Source organism: Hippopotamus amphibius, chromosome 14 (genome assembly GCF_030028045.1).
Source record: "Hippopotamus amphibius kiboko isolate mHipAmp2 chromosome 14, mHipAmp2.hap2, whole genome shotgun sequence".
In the NCBI taxonomy this organism is placed as follows: Eukaryota; Metazoa; Chordata; class Mammalia; order Artiodactyla; family Hippopotamidae; genus Hippopotamus; species Hippopotamus amphibius.
The window spans coordinates 12,914,812-12,932,849 of NC_080199.1; the positions used below are offsets into that span (position 1 = coordinate 12,914,812).

General features: G+C 37.7%; 1 protein-coding gene across 1 annotated transcript in view; it reads right to left on the reverse strand.

The window, feature by feature from the left end:
* Positions 1-730: 730 nt before the first annotated feature.
* The window catches only part of RAP2A (RAP2A, member of RAS oncogene family), a 36,233-nt gene continuing 18,925 nt past the window's right edge, over positions 731-18,038 (reverse strand). Inside the window, exon 2 of the mRNA XM_057707565.1 lies at positions 731-4,490. Coding sequence (XP_057563548.1) covers positions 4,253-4,490 — 238 coding nt within the window. The 3' untranslated portion in view covers positions 731-4,252. The remainder of the gene's footprint in view (positions 4,491-18,038) is intronic.

The following is an 18,038-nucleotide window of genomic DNA, read 5'->3' on the forward strand; positions in this document are numbered from 1 at the left end:
GTCTACAGTGCCTCTGTTATAGTCATTCACATTATTCTTATATTCCAAAACAATGAGGCTTCTAAACTGGTGGATTGTTGCCAGGAAATTTCAACAGAGTTTGAAGGCAACATGACCAAAAGGCACAGTTTAAATTGGCTCAGGGAATGAATGGGCTTCTTATCAGAGCAGCTGAAGGCTGTATATAATTAACAGCATCTGTCAACATTCACAGCGTCACAAGCAGGCCCTACAGCCTTACTAAACAGCAACCTTCAGCTTCTGGTACCTTAAAATCCACAAGACCTAAAGAAAAAGACAGCCCCAAGCCATCACTGGAAGGACACTGATACATTTCAGTGATACTAGCAGGGCCACAAAGCAACTGCTAATTCATGTTAATTACCTAGAACAATTCTGTGAATAATAGCACTGAGATTTCAAATTAGCCAGCTACCATTAAAAATATAAAATACCATTTATGAAGATAAGTTTATGTTTGTAATTACAGGTTAAAAAATCTCATGTTATTTTTATTTTTAAGGGTATGAGAATGATCTACTAACCTCCCTTTTTATATGAATTCTCAATTTAATTCAGCTTATTTCTGTAAGAAGAGTATTAAATACATTCTATAGCAGTCTTTAGTTTGTTTTTTTTTTAAATACATTAAATCATTTCACTCACGAACATGTACACAATAACAACAAAAAATCCAGAGGAAATTTCATTAAATAAATTTATTTGTTAAAATAATTTAACTCCAAATACAACTGTTGAATTTGCATTGTTATAACTACAATTCATGTTTTAATTGAAATGTCAAGGTTTTAACAACTGACATTGTTACAAAACAATAAACTGTTGTTCAATTTTAAATGGTCAGTTGTATTAGAGCTCAACAATTAACTGTGAACTATATCTCTGGGAAACCCCAAATCAATAAGGATAAGTCTGTTTCCAAAACCCACTGCAGTCATTCTTGAAACCCTGATCAAGATTTAAGATGCACAATGACACGTTAATTCAAAAAAAAAAAAAAGACCCCCATAGTCTTTAACATTTGCTTGGCTAAGGAGACAATTAAAGCTTACGCAAGTGCTAACACAAGACTACCGAGAAGAACAAAAAACTACAACACCAACAAAAAACTGATGGCAACAAGCAAAATAAGCACTTTCATAGTCACACATATAGACAATATTCCCATGGGACAACTCCTGAAAACAAACAGCAGACATCCTTAGGCAACATTTCTTTATACAGAAAAGCAAGTATCAGTAGTTTTACCACAGAAAAGTGATGGCGACTGTAGCTATTAGAGTCAAAAGTTCAGTCCTAATTCTACAAACCAAAGGAGAAAATCATCAAAGCACCTTTCAACAGTTTAAGGAAGATTTTATGTAATACTTTTGATCAGATGCTGGCTTGTATAAGTTGAACAACATGAAAGGCATCAGTTACCATCACTATCACAGCTTAAAAGAACCAAAAAAAAAAAAAAAGTTGCAACACAGAACAAAAAAGCTTAAAAAATGCTGCCTTTCTTTAAAAGTATAACAAAACAAGACGAAACCAAAAAACAAAAGAAAACCTTATCATAGTAGCTAAAGAAAAAGTGGGTCTTTGGATCAAACCATAACATTGTTAAGGCATGTTAGAAAAACTTTCACTTATCTAGTTGCTAGTCTGATCAGGGCATAAAATAAATAGTGACACAAGGTCACCAACTTTTAGCCACTATTATGTCATGTGCCAACAAATTTCACCTTCCTGTTCTTAAGCTTTGTAGTAACATCTCCACAAACACATTCATTCAAGCAGAGTTATATTCACACCAGATGAGCACATGAGGGTTTCCACGTTTCTGGATCTCCCTGATGCTTTGTCTTTAAATATGCAGGACTGTGTGGAAACGCTGATCAGGCAGTCAAATCAGTGATTAAAATCTTTACAGTAAAAAACCACCTTACTGTCTCACATAAACACTTCTAACTAAAACCCAAATTTTTAGATAATCTTCTCCACCTTGTATTTTGCCATACTTTTCATATTATTTAACTTATTTTTCTTGTCTGCATAGCAATCCACAATGTAAAACTGTAGAACCTTTATAGATGTTTTTAATATGTAATCTTAGTTGCCATAAATTGCCACTAAACATGGAATTCTAAAAAACAGAATCACTGTAAGTCAGAGGCTTCAAAACTCAAATGGTGCACTAACAAATATTTCTATTTCAGTTGATAAAGTCATATTTCTTGAAACTTTGATTTCCCTATAGGACTGAGTCAAATCACCTTTTACATGATGAAATTTGTTTCAATAAAGTTGGTTAGAACTTTTTGTCCTGTAAACAAGGTGCTTCATAATTGTGGATTATAAGAAAAAACTATATTGAAGAACACAAATATTCACAATTCAAAGACTTTTGACAACCACGGCCTGGTTTTACCCATATATCTCTGTTTTCTCATCTATGAAAAGCACTAGCCACCTTTTCTCTCTGCTCTAAACTTAATGTCAGTTTATGAAACACTTGGGAGGTTACTGATGGTTTCAGTAATGTATAAAAAAACAAATAATTTAAAAGAAAAAAATATTTTTGATACACTATATTCTTCAGTACAGATTCTCAGTATAGGCAATTATCTCTGACTTGTGCCGAATTCTTAGGAACAATAAACACACATGCACACGCAAACATACTCTTTGCTCAGTTACACACATAAGACCCGAGGTTACTTGCACAAGAGTGTGAAACCAACAAAATGTGGGGCGGTATGTAGATCACAGGCTCAGTGATATTGCAGTTCTGAAGGCCAAATTTATCTCCAGAGGATCAGCTCAAGATACTCTTCAGCGTTTATAACTCTAAAGTGAGTTGAAAACCTCCTGCACTTGATTGTAAAATTTATGAATAGGTTTTTCCTGTGCCATTAGTCATGCAAATGATCAATACTTTACGGCTATGAAAACCAAAAATGTCAGAACTTGAGCACCTTTTCAAAACAAAATATTCACTCTAGCTTTATTTACCACTTCAGTAATCAGGGCAAAATTGTAATAAGAAAATCTTTATATAATTCTCCAGGAAAATTAAAGTTTTTTTTTTTTGTCTCTTACCTGCCACGCTATAATTTATGTTCTACTTTTAAGCCCCAATTATTTCACATGGTTATTCAACTTTTTAAATGCCTGCAATAAAGCTCTGCTACAGAAAACTTGATTTCAAAAGCAGGTTAGCCAAGAATCACACCACAACCATAGCCCTTAAAGGCAAGAAGGAATTTGCTGCTTTAATGAACGTAAAAATGCGAGATACTTGTACTGTCCTGTGAGGATTCTGCAAACGGGAACATGTGGATGCAACATGGCTTCGTTTTCCTTACACGATGGTACTAGTCAATCTACTAGAATGCTTCTCCTTAGTAAGGCTAGGCAATCTCTTTCCATCACAGTTGCTCCCTTCTTGTTCAGTAAAGTAATAAAGACCATCCCTGCTTGGTTAACAGAGGGTGGGTTTGAGGTTTTAATTTGGCTCAAACCCTTGTGAGAGTCTCCACTTTCTGGGCAAAGCAGGTGATGACCCATTCTAACACCAGGCTGTATTTTGACACCACCTGTTGTGACTTTTGCTCTATCAAGGACCGATGCGTGAGTTAGTTCCGTGTCACAAATTAGGATAACATCTACAATTAAGCATCGATCTTGAAAAACAGAAATGTGTCAGCTGAGCAAAGAATCTCTCCCTGTAATGCTGTAGGCAGATCTGCTGTTGTTCTTACTTGATGCAATACATTGGTTAGAAGCACTATCTCAGTTTCTGAAATTCAGTACTCTCGTAGGAAAATATTTCTCCTTTACTTATTTTTTCTCTAAAGAAGACAAAATATTTTAATTGTTAAGTGGTCATAGGAATTCTTCTGGTTTCTCTCCCGTGATTATTTTTAACGTATACCATAGTTGCTTCTGTCAACGCAGTGACAATGCCATCACAGCTTTCAGAGGAGATCACCCTGTAGATCGACTTGGCTCCTCCTGAAGCTGCAGGTGCCTAGAGAAGACTGAGGACAACAGTGAAGACTGCAGTTACTGAACCCAAATGTTACTCGGAGATGTCAACTGACAATCACTGCTCAACTCTGAACAAGGGCTGCTGTTTCACTGGAGGTTCACACCACACATCCTGCAAGCTCCACGGTCAAGCAGATGAGGTTGGTATCGCCTACGATCTGGGGCAGCTCCTGACCAGGACAGCCACATGTGAATGCTATTGTATGTTACATGCAGAACAGCATGGGTCGTCCTTGTCGGGCTGCGCGGCATAGTTCATTTGCCTCACGATTTCTGCAAAGAGTTCGTCCACCATTGTTTTACTCTTGGCAGACGTCTCCATGAAGGGGCAGCCCCACTCTTCTGCAAGGGCTCTGCCTTCATTGGAGGACACTTCTCTCTCACTTTCCAGGTCTACTTTGTTTCCGACCAAGATGACTGGCACTTTCTCATATCTACGAGAGAATAAAAAAACCACAGATATTGAAGAAGTTAGCACAAAGTTAAACAGGTAAAGAGTATTTTCTCTTTTTTCACTGTATTCTACTACAAACATTCTTCTTAGTTACATGAAGAATTACTTGCTCCAGTTGGTCTGACATTTGCCAGAAGGCATTTAGAAGCAGCTCTCATAGTAGATCATAAATGGGTTTTTCGAAATGATGTTTTTAATTAATCAATTATACATCTTTTCAAATCAATTTACTTTTCCAGATATACTTGGAAAATTATTCTCAGAATCTCAGAATGAATCCCTTTGGATGGATTAATGTAAACTTTTTTCATTATGAGATGCTTACTCAAAATTTCAGATGAGGTAATAGCTCTAAGTGACTAAACAATTTATAATTTCATGTAATTTCAGCATTTTACTATGTTCTAAAAATATACAAACTGCTCACGTTCTAATAGTTCCTAAATAAGAAAAAAGCTAGTAGAACTCATTAAATGGAACCTACCAAATACAACTACACTCTATCCCTTTATACAAACTGCTACAGATTAGCTTGTTGAAAGACAATTACCATTCTTTTTAGCCTAACAAGAACTTAAACATTCCAATTACTAGCTTTATTTGATGTTATCACTTCTTTTCCTTCCTAACGAGAATCAGGGTGCTATAGACTAAATGCGTGTCCCCTTGAAATTCCTATGTCGAAACCTAATCCCCAATGTGTGGTATTAGGAGGTCGGACCTCTGGGATTTGTGCCCTTCTAAAAGAGACCCCAGACAACTCCTCTGCCCCTGCAGCCACGCAAAGATACAGTGAAAACATGACAGTGTATGAACTAGGGAAGTGGGCCCTCACCAGACACTGAATCTTCCAGAGTCTTGATTTTGGACTCCCCAGCCTCTAGAACTGTGAGGAATAAACTTCTGCTGTTTAAGTCACACAGTCTGTGGTATTTTTTGTTACAGGAGTCAGATGGACTAAGATAAGGTGTCTATAAGTAAAGATGTTTAGAAAAAGCTAAACTGACAGATGACAGATAATATAAAAAGAAAAGAGGTCCTAAATCATTCTGGTACTAAAGATGATTCTCTCTGCAATGGTTATTCATGGTGTAAAAATACATGGTGCTGCAGTGCCTATTTATTTACTATTTGTGTTTATGTTGTTCTAAGCAATGTTGCCAATACATTTTTACTTTATACATCATTTTAAAAGTTTTTTGTGAATTCAGTATAAATCAATATGTATGTCTGTGTGTGTCTGTATTTTCCCCAAAGCAGAATGTATCTCTAATTTGTAAAGAAAGCAAGCTGCAAAAGTGCACACGAGCAACAACAAATGAGACTAGACACAGCCGATCCGTTAGAAGAGAAAACCACGCACAGTCAGGAGTTACTAAGGCAGGATATGTACAGCGTTTTTCTCACTCAGGAGTAACAGGCCAGCAGCTAGTGTTAGCGACAGTACTTCCACAACTTCATCATCCTGGCCAGATGGTTCCCTCTACTCACCCTACTTCATAAAGCAAACTATATTCCCAATAGAGTCTCACTTGTTTTTCTTTGGCACAAGGTCAAACTGAGAATGGTCTCAACACAAGGGCACACTCCAGGCAGTGTGCCCCTTAGCAATCTGAAACACACAAATGGCTTAAAAATGAGTGGGGATAACAATATCAAAGGTAAATCAAAGATCTGGATGTTATCATTTTGTAGGAAATGGAGCTGGACAACTCCAATTTTTATCAAAGGACTTTACCTGCATTTACTGTATATCCATGGTGCCTACGCTTTCTGATCGCAGATCATACTGACAGCACTGAAGATATGACCCAAGAGCTTTTCACATCGTCTAGGACCCTCACATACAATTCTGTGAAGCCCTTGGGCTCCGGGAGGACAAATGGCAGCGAGAAAGAAGCTGCATTACAGACACTGTAAATCAGCGGCTTCGCACGCGAGCCCTCCTGACCTGCTGTACAGAGAAGCCTGGTAGGGAGCTGATGCTGCCAGTCCCATCGGGACAAGGTCAGTTCCTAAAACGTTTTACTTGCAAAGACATAACTGCATTTTGTTTTCTTATGAGAGGCTATACGTCAACTGTGTGCCCGAACACTTTGTCTAGCCGTGAAGTAATGTAAACTAATACAATTTAGTAAAATGTATTGATTGAATTTAACTTCATTCTCTGTTTACAATACTTAATAATAAAAAGGAAAGTGATACGACGTCACTTTCTATTACTAATCAAGCAATAACTTTAAAAAAAACTTACAAAAATTTTTATTTATTTATTTATTTATTTATTTGGCTATGTCCGGTCTCAGTTGCGGCACATGGGATCTTTCGTTGTGGCGTGAGGGCTCCAGAGTGCACAGGCTCAGTAGCGGCAGTGCGTGGGCTTAGTTGCCCCATGACATGTGGGATCTTAGTTCCCCCACCAGGGATCGAACCCTTGTCCCCTGTGCATTGGAAGGTGGATTCTTAACCACCGGACTTTACTAGGGTAGTCCCTCAAGTGATAACTATTTTAAATTATACTTTTTTAGTTTAGATACAATAATTAAGTATTATATCATGCTTTATATGTAAAGAAATATTTCTTACACTTTTAATTAAAAACTACAAATATGTGGATTTTAAAAACGTGTAAAAAAAACCATCATAAACCGTTGTATGATACACTGAATCAAGAATCTGAATAAATCCAACAGATTCTCAAAAGGGTAGTAACTAGAACACTGCAAACATAGCTCCACATGTAAGAGTATTGAAAGATTGTTAAATGAAGATGTCCATTTAGTCAGTATCAGAGACCTTGTCCATTACACCACACACTAAATTGTCAGTGGTCTTTTCTAAAACCAAGACGCTGAAGACGCTAGAGAAATCCAGATTAATATCCTCGGAAGACTTTAAAAGACTGAACAAGATGTTCAAGGAAGAAAAGGTATTATGTACACTTCAGAACACCAGACGGTGATAAATTTTGTGGCTCTTTCTGTTAACATGAGTATATGAGACAGGAACTGGAGGCTCAGCTTCCTGTCTGGCCGCTGAGAGGCTGCAAGACTGAGCATATCATTTCCTCGCCTATATTTCATTTCCTCATCAGTAAAACAGGAGTAAGAATATCTGTTCACACTTACACAAGGTTGCTATAAAGGTCACATGAGAGAATCTAGAAAAAACCAAGTGCTGGATAAATGAAGGGTGGTGTTCTTCTCCCTCCTGCCCCCTGGTATGAGACCAGGGCCTCAGGAAGGGTAAAGGAGGAAGAACTGACAGGGAGGTGAGGAGCTCCGGGGTGGGGTGGGGCAGAGGCAGGCCTGGGGTCAGAGGGATAAAACAGACCCCTGACATCAGTGTCTTCTACTCTACCCCCATCTCTCCCCCGGCTGCGCATCGTAACGTGAAACAAGAAAAGAAGAGCCTTCTCCAAATATGGGCACCCGTGGGGAAGGGAATCTGAGAAGGCGCTGGGATGGCAGAATCGGTCCTCTACGTGGAGGGGAGATTTGGAGAAACCTGGATCCTCCTTCAGGAAGGTGAGTGAGAAAGAAAAGGGAAAGCGGCAAAGGATTGGCTTGACAGTGTGAAGTGAGGGCGGGAGGAAACTGGTCCTGCTCTTTGCTGTCGGTGTATAAACATACACAAATGCACGCCCAGACCAGGACTCCAGTTCCAGAACAGCCTCTCGCCAGTACGTGTGAATTTAGAAAATTAACTTAATCTCCTGATTCCTTGGTTTCTTGAACTATAAAATGAGCTGGACGACATAATTTCTAAGGGGTTCTTAAGCTCTGAGGTTCAAAGTCAGAAGAGACATAGTGGATCGCTCCCAAAACAACACTTCTCATTTACTGAGTCATTGCTGAGAGCTCAGCACTGCTCTAAGAACAACACCCAACAGGCTGATCTTTCCCAGAGATACGGATAGACACATCAGGAGTAAGGCCAACATACAGGGGGAGCCCCGTCAGATTCTGTGGGGCCAAGTCACCAGGCAGCAGAGCTTTTCGACTCTGCGAGCAGAGCGGGCGCTCAGCGCACTCTGCCTCCCAGGAAGGCGAAGACGCACACAGGCCCCCGGCAGATCCACTTCACGGACAAAAACATGGGATGTCTTTACCTATGTAAGTACTTAAGGCTCTACTGAAAACTGCCTGCCGCTGCATAAGTAGTAATAAACAATCAATGTATTGTATATTTATTGACCCATTTAACAAAAGTTTATTTGATAAGGGCCTACATGTGCTAGACACGATTCTAGGCACTTATGATACATCAGTGAACAAAACAAAGAGCTCTGACCTATGTAGTCTAGCAGAGGAGACAGTTGTCCACAATAAACCCAAGTAAGTAAATTATTGGTTTACTAAATGGTGTTAAGTGTAATGGAAAAAAAAAATGCAGAACAGGGAGGGGGCTGGGAGCACAGGTAGAACTTCAAAGGAGATGAGCAGGGTAGGGGTGAACAAGATGCGAAGGCAGTATGGGAGTCTGTCAAGCAGGTATCTGGGGAAGAGCATTCCAGGCAGGACACAGACCAGATAGTGTGAAAGCTGGTGGGAGCGTGCGCGGTGGCTGGAGGAACAGCAAAGGGCCCGTGGGGTCCATCTATATAACTTCCTGCCACTCCTGCAGCCAGAAATCCCGAAGCATAGAAAACTCATTCATCTGAGGCTAAACAGAACTTTGGAACCTGGCTGGCAGAAGTGGCCTCAGAAGACAAACATGACATCTGTGACAGGGCCAACTATATTATCTAGGAAGACTAGGTAATTGGTTGGCAGGTGACGGTAGTACTTTCATTTCATGCTCTATATTTATAACAGTTTTGTGAGTTGTCTTTTTTTTTCCCCTTTTCTAAACCTATCACTTGGGAATGAAGTTGAAGATGCAAAACTCCAAAAATATTTAATATACGTATTATTGTTAACATGATCACGAGCGGGATACCACCTTGTCTACATCTTAAACATCAGTTGGTTTCTCACCAGCTTCAGAACATCTTCCTTGATGTTTCCTTTGAGAGCATGACCAGGGGTTTCTGCAGCTCAAATACTTTTATTTTTGTTTATATTCTGAGAACTAACACTTGTTTTATTACCATGAATGTTCATGTTGTTTACTGTATTCATAAGCATGATTACATAATATATTAATAGATAATACCAGTTCTCTTGAGCAGCTCTGCTTAATGCATTGAATGAAACATCTGAAATACCAGCTTGAGTATCACTTAGCTGTAGAATGCTGATGGGCTTCTCAGAAGCTGCTTTGTAAATACGAATATTTCAAAAGTGTTTGATGTTTATCAATGGTCTTTATGTAACTGTCCTGATGTGGGTATATGGGTATGTATATTTTATTCTGGTCGTGTCTAAATTCAGCTGATTACCAAAACAGCTTGAGAATTAAAAATACTGATTCCCAGGCCCAATTCCAGAGCTACTGAATCTGAATTTGTGGGATCAGGACCCAAGACCATGTTAAAAATATGCACCTATATCTATAAGTTCCAAAGACTGTGAGGTTCAGCACGGTTTAGGAATCAACGACCTGATCTACTACTTCGTGACCCCAAACAATACTGTATGTGTATAGTTCATGGTTTTATACTGTGGCAAGTCCAGGATCAATTCCTTCTTCCCTTTATTTATCCACCAATGGTAAGTTGTGGACAGATACTGCTACACTCAGTTCCTTTAACTTCCTTTTGAGGGTGTTGCATTGTAGCATATTAAAAGAAGGCTATGCTTCACATGAATTTTATCACGCTGCCGTCTTCTTAGTCACCTTTGCATAAGCAGGTTGAAATACAATTCTCATTGAATTCAGAAATGAGAATCGGAAAGATTTTTACTTACAAGGTCCCCTTGTTCAACCTTCCACCCATTGTTAAAAATCTCACCTGCCAAGCAGAGTCTCAAGACAAAATGTCAAACACCTGATGCTTTAAACATTTCCATGACAACCCTACCAAATGGTTATATTTGAACATCTTTACTGATGTGGAACTCACATCTCAGGCAACCCATTTTGTCCTTTCCGTCAGTTCTGTTAAATGTTAGTGTTAGAAAGTCAGTGCTAAAAAGTTTATCCCTATCTGACGAGCTGTGATCTATAGCACCTTGTCCCTCCTTTTACCTTTGAGAACGTAGAAATCTTTTCTCCAAAATGAAAACAGGTTTTCTTTCCCAACTCTCTGCTCAAATTAAATAATACATAATAATTTTTAAAAAATCCATGGCAATATTTAAATAGGTAAAGAGGAAAATGAAAAACATTCTTAATCTCACCTCCATGAGAATAACTGCAATAACTATTTTGGTGTGTATCATTTCAGACTATTTTCCTATGCATATCTATATAAATGTAAAGTTTTATGAAAGGGGATTATACCAGTTATATTTAGTAGCTTTGATTTTCACTTATTATCATGGACTATGTATATCAATAAGTGAGACACACCATATTAATGGTTAAATAGTACTCCATTTTATAGTCTCTGTGATAAACGTAACATAATTTAATTACTCCTTCCCCATCTGTACGTGGACTGTTCCCCTCCATTTATTTTTTCACTAACAAACAGCAATCTGATGAACTACACCTAGAGCTATAACTTCTTTCTCAAAGGTATGCATAATGTTGCATAATGCATATACATGTCACATTTCTAGATTAGTTCATCAGATTGCTGTGCACAAAATATGCAGTCTCAACTGACATCTAGAAATTTATACTACAACCAATAGCGCTTAAGTGCCTGTTTCCTCACCGTTGGGATTTTACTTATTTATTTATTTATTTATTTATTTATAAAATGTATTCATTTATAAAATTTATTTGGCTGCGTTGGGTCTTAGTTGCGGCATGCAGGCTCTTCATTGCAGCATGGGGGATCTTTCATTGTGGCATGGGGGAATCTTTCATTGTGGCATGTGGACTCTTTACTGCAGCACACAGGCTCTGTGGTTGCAGTGCATGGGCTTACTTGCCCCGCAGCATGTGGGATCCCAGTTCCCTGACCAGGGATCGAACCCACATCCCCTGCATTGGAAGGCTGATTCTCAACCACTGGACCACCAGGGAAGTTTCAGGATTGATATTTTTAATTTTTCAATAAAATATTATGGTAATTATGAAGAAAGAGAATAGTTGGAGTTGAAGGCTCCTACCAGAGCCTGCCAGCATAAAACATCAATATTTCTCGTGAGGATGGAAAACATAAGCTAAATAAGGCTTCCCTCTTTCTTATTTGTTTTGAGGTGACTAAATATTTCATATGAAAAGGGCATTTCTGGTAATTTAGCTTGAATAATGAAAGGAAACCACAATTCTGTGCTGCGACTTTCTCTTGGTTTCAAACTGAATACTGAAGAACACAAAGAAATTTGTAGATGTGATAGAAAAATTACGTAAGGACTGTAATGACACTAAAAAGATACTGAAAGTTGCTAGGGATACTCCATACTGATGTAAAAAAAAATCTGTTTTTATAGAAATTAAGAGCTGACATTGTATCACAAGGACAGTTTGATGGTGAGGGATGAATTAATCATAACAATGCAACTCAGGCATTTTGAAAGTTGTATGAAAAAGCCATTTGAGGGAGAAAATATTTGCAAAAGACATCTGATAAAAGATTGTTATCCAAATATACAAAGAAGCCTTAAAACTCGACAAGAAACAAACCACCCAATTAAAAAATGGGCCAAAGGCCTTAACAGACACCTCAGCGAAGAAGATACATACATGGCAAATAAGCATGTGAAAAGATGCTGCACATTATATTTTGTCAGAGAAATTCAAATTAAAACAAAGATACCACTACATACGTACTAGAATGGCCACAATCTAGAACACTGACAACACCAAATGCTAGAGAGGATGTGGAGCAACAGGAATACTCATCCTTTCCTGGTGGGAATGCAAAGTGGTACAACCACTTGGAAGACAGTTTAGTGGTTTCTTAGAAAACCACACACACTCTTATCATACAATCCAGCAATCCTTGGTGTTTACCCCCAAAACTGAATATTTCTGAATACAAAAAACCTACACATGGATGTATATAGCAACTTTATTCATAACTGCCAAAACTTGGAAGCAACCAAGATATCCTTCAGTAGGTGGGAAACTTAAAGGCTACATACTATATGGTTTCAACTATATAACATTTTGGAAAAGGCAAAACTGTGGAGACAGAAGATCAGTGGTTGCCAGGAGTTGGTGGGGGTGGGGAGGAAGGGATGAATAGGTGGAATACAGAGGATTTTTCAGGCAGTGAAAATGCTCTTTATGATACCACCATGATGAATACATGTTATTAAACATCTGCCCAAATGCACATCACGTACAACACTAAGAGCATACCGAGGTAAACTACTGACTTTGGGTGATTATGGAAAAGGCTATGCATGTGTGGGGTCTGGGGCTGTACGGGAAATCTCTGCATCATCTCAGTTTTGCTGTGAACCTTAAACTACTCTAAACAAATAAAGTCCTTTAAAAAAAAAGCTACTTGAGGACTAGGGTAGCCAAACTGGCTTAAGTCCACTAAAGTCTTTATTTTATATCCCACTGATCGCAACTAAAACCTCAGGACAAAATACAAAAAGCAACTACCAAACAATTCTGAAAAGTAAAGAAAAGCAGGCAGACTGGGGGAAGAGGGCCAATTCTTGCAGAGAAGACCCAAACGGAGGTTGAGTTTCCTGGTTTTTTCTCTTTTCTCTTGTGGCCTTGAGCTGAGGGTGGGCACTCAGTGGTATGCACACAGACAGAACTCTGGGAGAAATTTTCTACCCAAAAGATCAGGGTAAAGGGATCCCTGTGAGCCGGAATGTGTGTGTGGGTGGGGAAACCTCCCATTTTTCTTGTTTTTGCGTTCACAGCTCACCTACAGTGGGTCACGAGCAGAGCTGGGGTGATGGGCAATGCCAACAGCTAAGACTTCATTAGAAATTTCTGGTTAGAGGAACTGAGAAAAGGGATCCTTAAGGTCCTTCTCTTTTCTCTGCCCACTCTGCTGGGAAAATGACCCCAACTGAGAGAACTGTGCAGCAGTGCAGAAGGATATCAACCAACTTTATCTAATTAATATTTATAGAACACTCTACTCTATAAAGGCAGAATATATATTCTCGTCAAGTGCACCTGGAATATTTACTAAGATAGACCATATTTTTGGCTATAAAAAGTATAACAAATGTAAAAAACTCAAATGATACAAAATATATTCTCAGACCATAATGGAATTAAACTAGAAATCAGTAACAGAAAGATATTTAGAAAAATCTCTGAATATTTAGAAACTGAACCATATACTTCTAAATAATCCATGGGTCAAAGAAGACATTATTAAAAAATTAGAAAACATTTAACTGAGTGAAAATGAAAATGGAACATATCAAAATCTGTGGATGTAGCTAAAGCACTGCACAGAGTGTTAAATGTTTATATTTGAAAAGAAGGTCTCAAATCAATGATCTATGCTACTAACTTAAGAAACTAGAAAGAGCACAAAATAAATCCAAATTAAGCAGAAGAAATAATAAAGAATTAAAATAAAAGGAGTTGAAAACAGAAAAACAATATAGAAAATCAACAAAACCAAACATCTAGTTCTCTGAAAAGGCCGATAAAATTGATATACTTTTAGCTAGATTGATAAAGAAAAAAGATGACACAAATCAACAATACCAGAAAGAGGAAACTTACTATACACCCTACAGACATTGAAAAGAATTTGCTCCTAAAATAGAAACTTAGATGAAATGTACCAATTCCTTGAAACAATTTACTTATACGATGTCATTCATGCTCCTCTTGTCAGGGGGTGATAATAGCTCTTTACTACTGAGCATAGCATATCTAAATCCCTCTGTTTAGCGTCTTCAGGTATCCAAACTCTTCACATCTAACTTGACTTTATTCCCTACAACTTTCCAAAGAGAATCTTCTGTTCTAAATCCTGTATCCTCCTTCATGATGGTCTTCTAACGACAGTGGTCCCCACCAATCCAATTCTAACTACCATTCAAAGCTTAGGTCAAATTTCATCTTTTTAAAAATCTTCCCTTACTTTTATAAATAGCTCATTTGTCTGAACTCATTTACATTTTATATCATTAAGAATTTGGGGTTCATGGGCTTTCATTAATTTATTTCTTGAGTATCTACTAGGCATTGTGTGAGGGACTGGGGATGTAAGACAAAATCCTTGGAATTTATGCTCAAGTTGAAGGAAACACTAAACAAACAACCAATACTAAAGATTGTGATAGCTGTTTCAAAGAAAATCAATATGGATTAATATACAACTTGGGCAGGCATCTCTAGGGAGATGAAATCTAAGCAGAAATTTGAAGATTGAGAGTTGAGTCAGCCACAGAAAAAAACCAGGAATCAAACATTTTAGACAGAAAAAAAATATAAAGGATAGACTGCAGAAAAGTGCTAGGCTTATTCAGGGAACAAAAACGAGACTGGCATGGTTACAGCATAAAGAGCAAGGGGGAAGAAAAGCATGAAGGATGATCGAAGAAGGACCTATGGCCGCTATTCTAAGAACAGGAGAATGTCACTGAAGGTCTTTCAGCAGGGAAGTCACATGGTCTGTGTGCTAAGAGATCAGTGTGGCTAGTACACAGAAAATGTTCTGAAGGGGCACAACCGTAGCAGGAAGACAGGAGATGACTGCAGTGTTGTAGGCAGAAGTCAACAATGACTTGAATTGGGATGATGGCGGTGACAGTGGGAAGAAAGAAAATGTAACATATATTTTGGAGGCAGCACCAACAAAGACATGATAATGGACTGGTTGAAGAAGACAGCAGGTAGTGGTTTTGACAAAAACAGAGAAATCGGTAATGACTCATAGGTAAACTATTGCTTTAACAAGTATAGTTTTATCTCATGACTAAGAACCTAAGACCTCAAGGGAACTACCATATACGCCCCGTTACCCTGTTTCTAATACACTTGCGCTGTGCTCATGTTTAAAATTATCTTGGTTACCAAATCACTGCTTCTTACAAAGAGACTTTTAGTTCTTAACAAACATTAAAAACAATCTCCTCTTAGCTTAAAATCTGATGATGATTTTCCTGTAGAAGTGACTACTTCCTTTTCCTATATAAGTTTAATTTTCTACATATCCTACTTAGGTTATTCACTTCATGTTTACCTTAATATTATACCTGGATTTCTACCTATCCTTTACTGATTACTCGGGAGTCTTTTTAAAGATGTATGTTGTTTCCAGATAAAACTTTTCTTTTATTATGTAAGATAAAAATCATTTGCCACTCAAATTTCACCTTGTTGAAGGTCTTTCTACATACTCTCAAATGACTACCAATAGAGAGTAAGATTTTCACCTTCTACTTTTACCATACACTTGGATATTCTGATTATTTCTAAAAGTTTGTGAATGATAATTACCCAACACTACAGACGTAGTTTTAGCACCTTCCGAATTATTACTTTAATCAAGTCTTTAAAAATCTTAGAAAAATATTACATTGATTAGAAGCTTCAAATACTTTTGGATTGGAAGGACAGGATAAATAAATAAAAACTCCAATACTGTCCTCTTCTTAGGCCCTCCTAAGAAAGAAAAAGTAACTCTTGGGTTATGTTTCTCTATCTGGCCTTTTCATCATTATGCTCTCCTCAGAGCATTAAAAAATTTAAGTTGGAAAATTCTAGTATTTCGGGGGGTGGGGCAGGAGGGAAAAGGAGGGCAAACTGGTAAAAGCTGTCATTGTTCTGGCCTCAACTAGGGAAAAGGTGAATGGTACACAATTTGTCTGAAGGCAGTTGAAGGTGACTCAACCAATTCCTTGAAAAGTACAAACTATCACAACTCACCGAGTTATCAATTATTATTCTATGCATCATGCTTTTAGTGTCATGTGTAAGAACTCTGTCTAGCCCTAGATCATGAAGATTTTCTCTAAAAGTTTTATAGTTTTGCATTTTATGTTTAAGTCAGATCCATTTTAAGCTAGTTTTTGTTAGGATGTGAGGTTTAGCTTAAGTATTCGAGGAAAAGGTACCTGCAATACATGCACCTGACAAAGGACTTCTATCCAAAATGTATAAAAAATTTCTACAAAATGTAAGAAAAAGATGATACAATTTTTAAGGGTACAAAACTTGAATAGGTATTTTTAAAAAGGAGATATGCAAACAGTCATTAAGCATACAAAAAGGTGTTCATCATTTTACATCAGGGAAATAAAATCAAAATGAAGTACCACTAAAATCTTATCAGATAAGCTAAAATTTTAAAAGACTGACCATATCAAATGTTAACCAGGATGTGGAACAACTGAAACTCTTACTAGAGGAAGAGTAAATCGGTACAACTACTGTGGAAAATCATTTGGCAGTACAGTTGACCCATAACAACTTGGGGGTTAATCTGCATATAGCTTATAGCTCTCTATATCCATGGTTCCCCCACAACTAGGGCTTCAACAAACCATGGACTGTATAGCTCTGCAGTATTTACTATTGAAAAGCATCTGCATATGAGCAGACTTGCACAGTTCAAACCCATGTTGTTCAAGGGTCAACTGTATTTACTAATGCTGAGCCTATGCATTTATGACCCAATAGTTCTACTCGGAGGTATACACCACAGGACAGTGTACATATATGCACCAAAAGATTATGTATTAGAATGTTCACAGTAGTGTTACTCATGATAGCCTTGACCTAGAAACTACCCAAATGCCCACCTACAGAATAATGAAATCATGGTGTATCCACACAAGAGGACTACTGTACCTCAATGAAGAATTAGCTACTGCTGTAAGCAACATGGATGAATCTCACAAAGAGGATGCTGAATGATAAAATCCAGAAGCTTAATAATAGACAGAACTAATCTGTGCTGGTCTTTGAGCATGGAAGTGACAGGGATGAAACATGAGGGAACCTGCTGTGTTGCTTTAAATGTTTGTTCTACATCTTTACCTGGGACTTGGCTACCTGGAGTATGCATCCAGCTATCTAATCTTAATTTGTGTATTTTACTACATAAAAGTTACACATCAATAAAAAAAATAAATTAAAACAAAAAAAATCAATAAATAAGATAATTATCTAAACGATTTCCTCATTGAAATAGGAATGGTAAAATAACCTTCAAGACAAACTGAGTGAGCATGCATGTTGGTTATGGGGTGTAAGTCACACAAACTGCATGGTTAAGTCGATCAGTTAGTTTATTATTCGGCTGAATGCTGCTAATCCAGTTTAAATTTCTGTCCACGTCCTATGCTGTTTATTTTATATTCAAAACTGGCTAAAGATTGAAAGCATAAGGAGTTCTATACTAAAGTATATGTTTTTGGAAATAAAAACGATAATAACTCTGAACATTTTCTTCACTGTCAGATCTATAAATTGCATCCATCTGACCACAATTCTTTTCAGGCATATCAAGATGCCACAGTGTGCCAGAGAACTTCAAATATCCATGTCAGAAACAGAAAATAGAATTATGACCGCATTCAACCTGGCT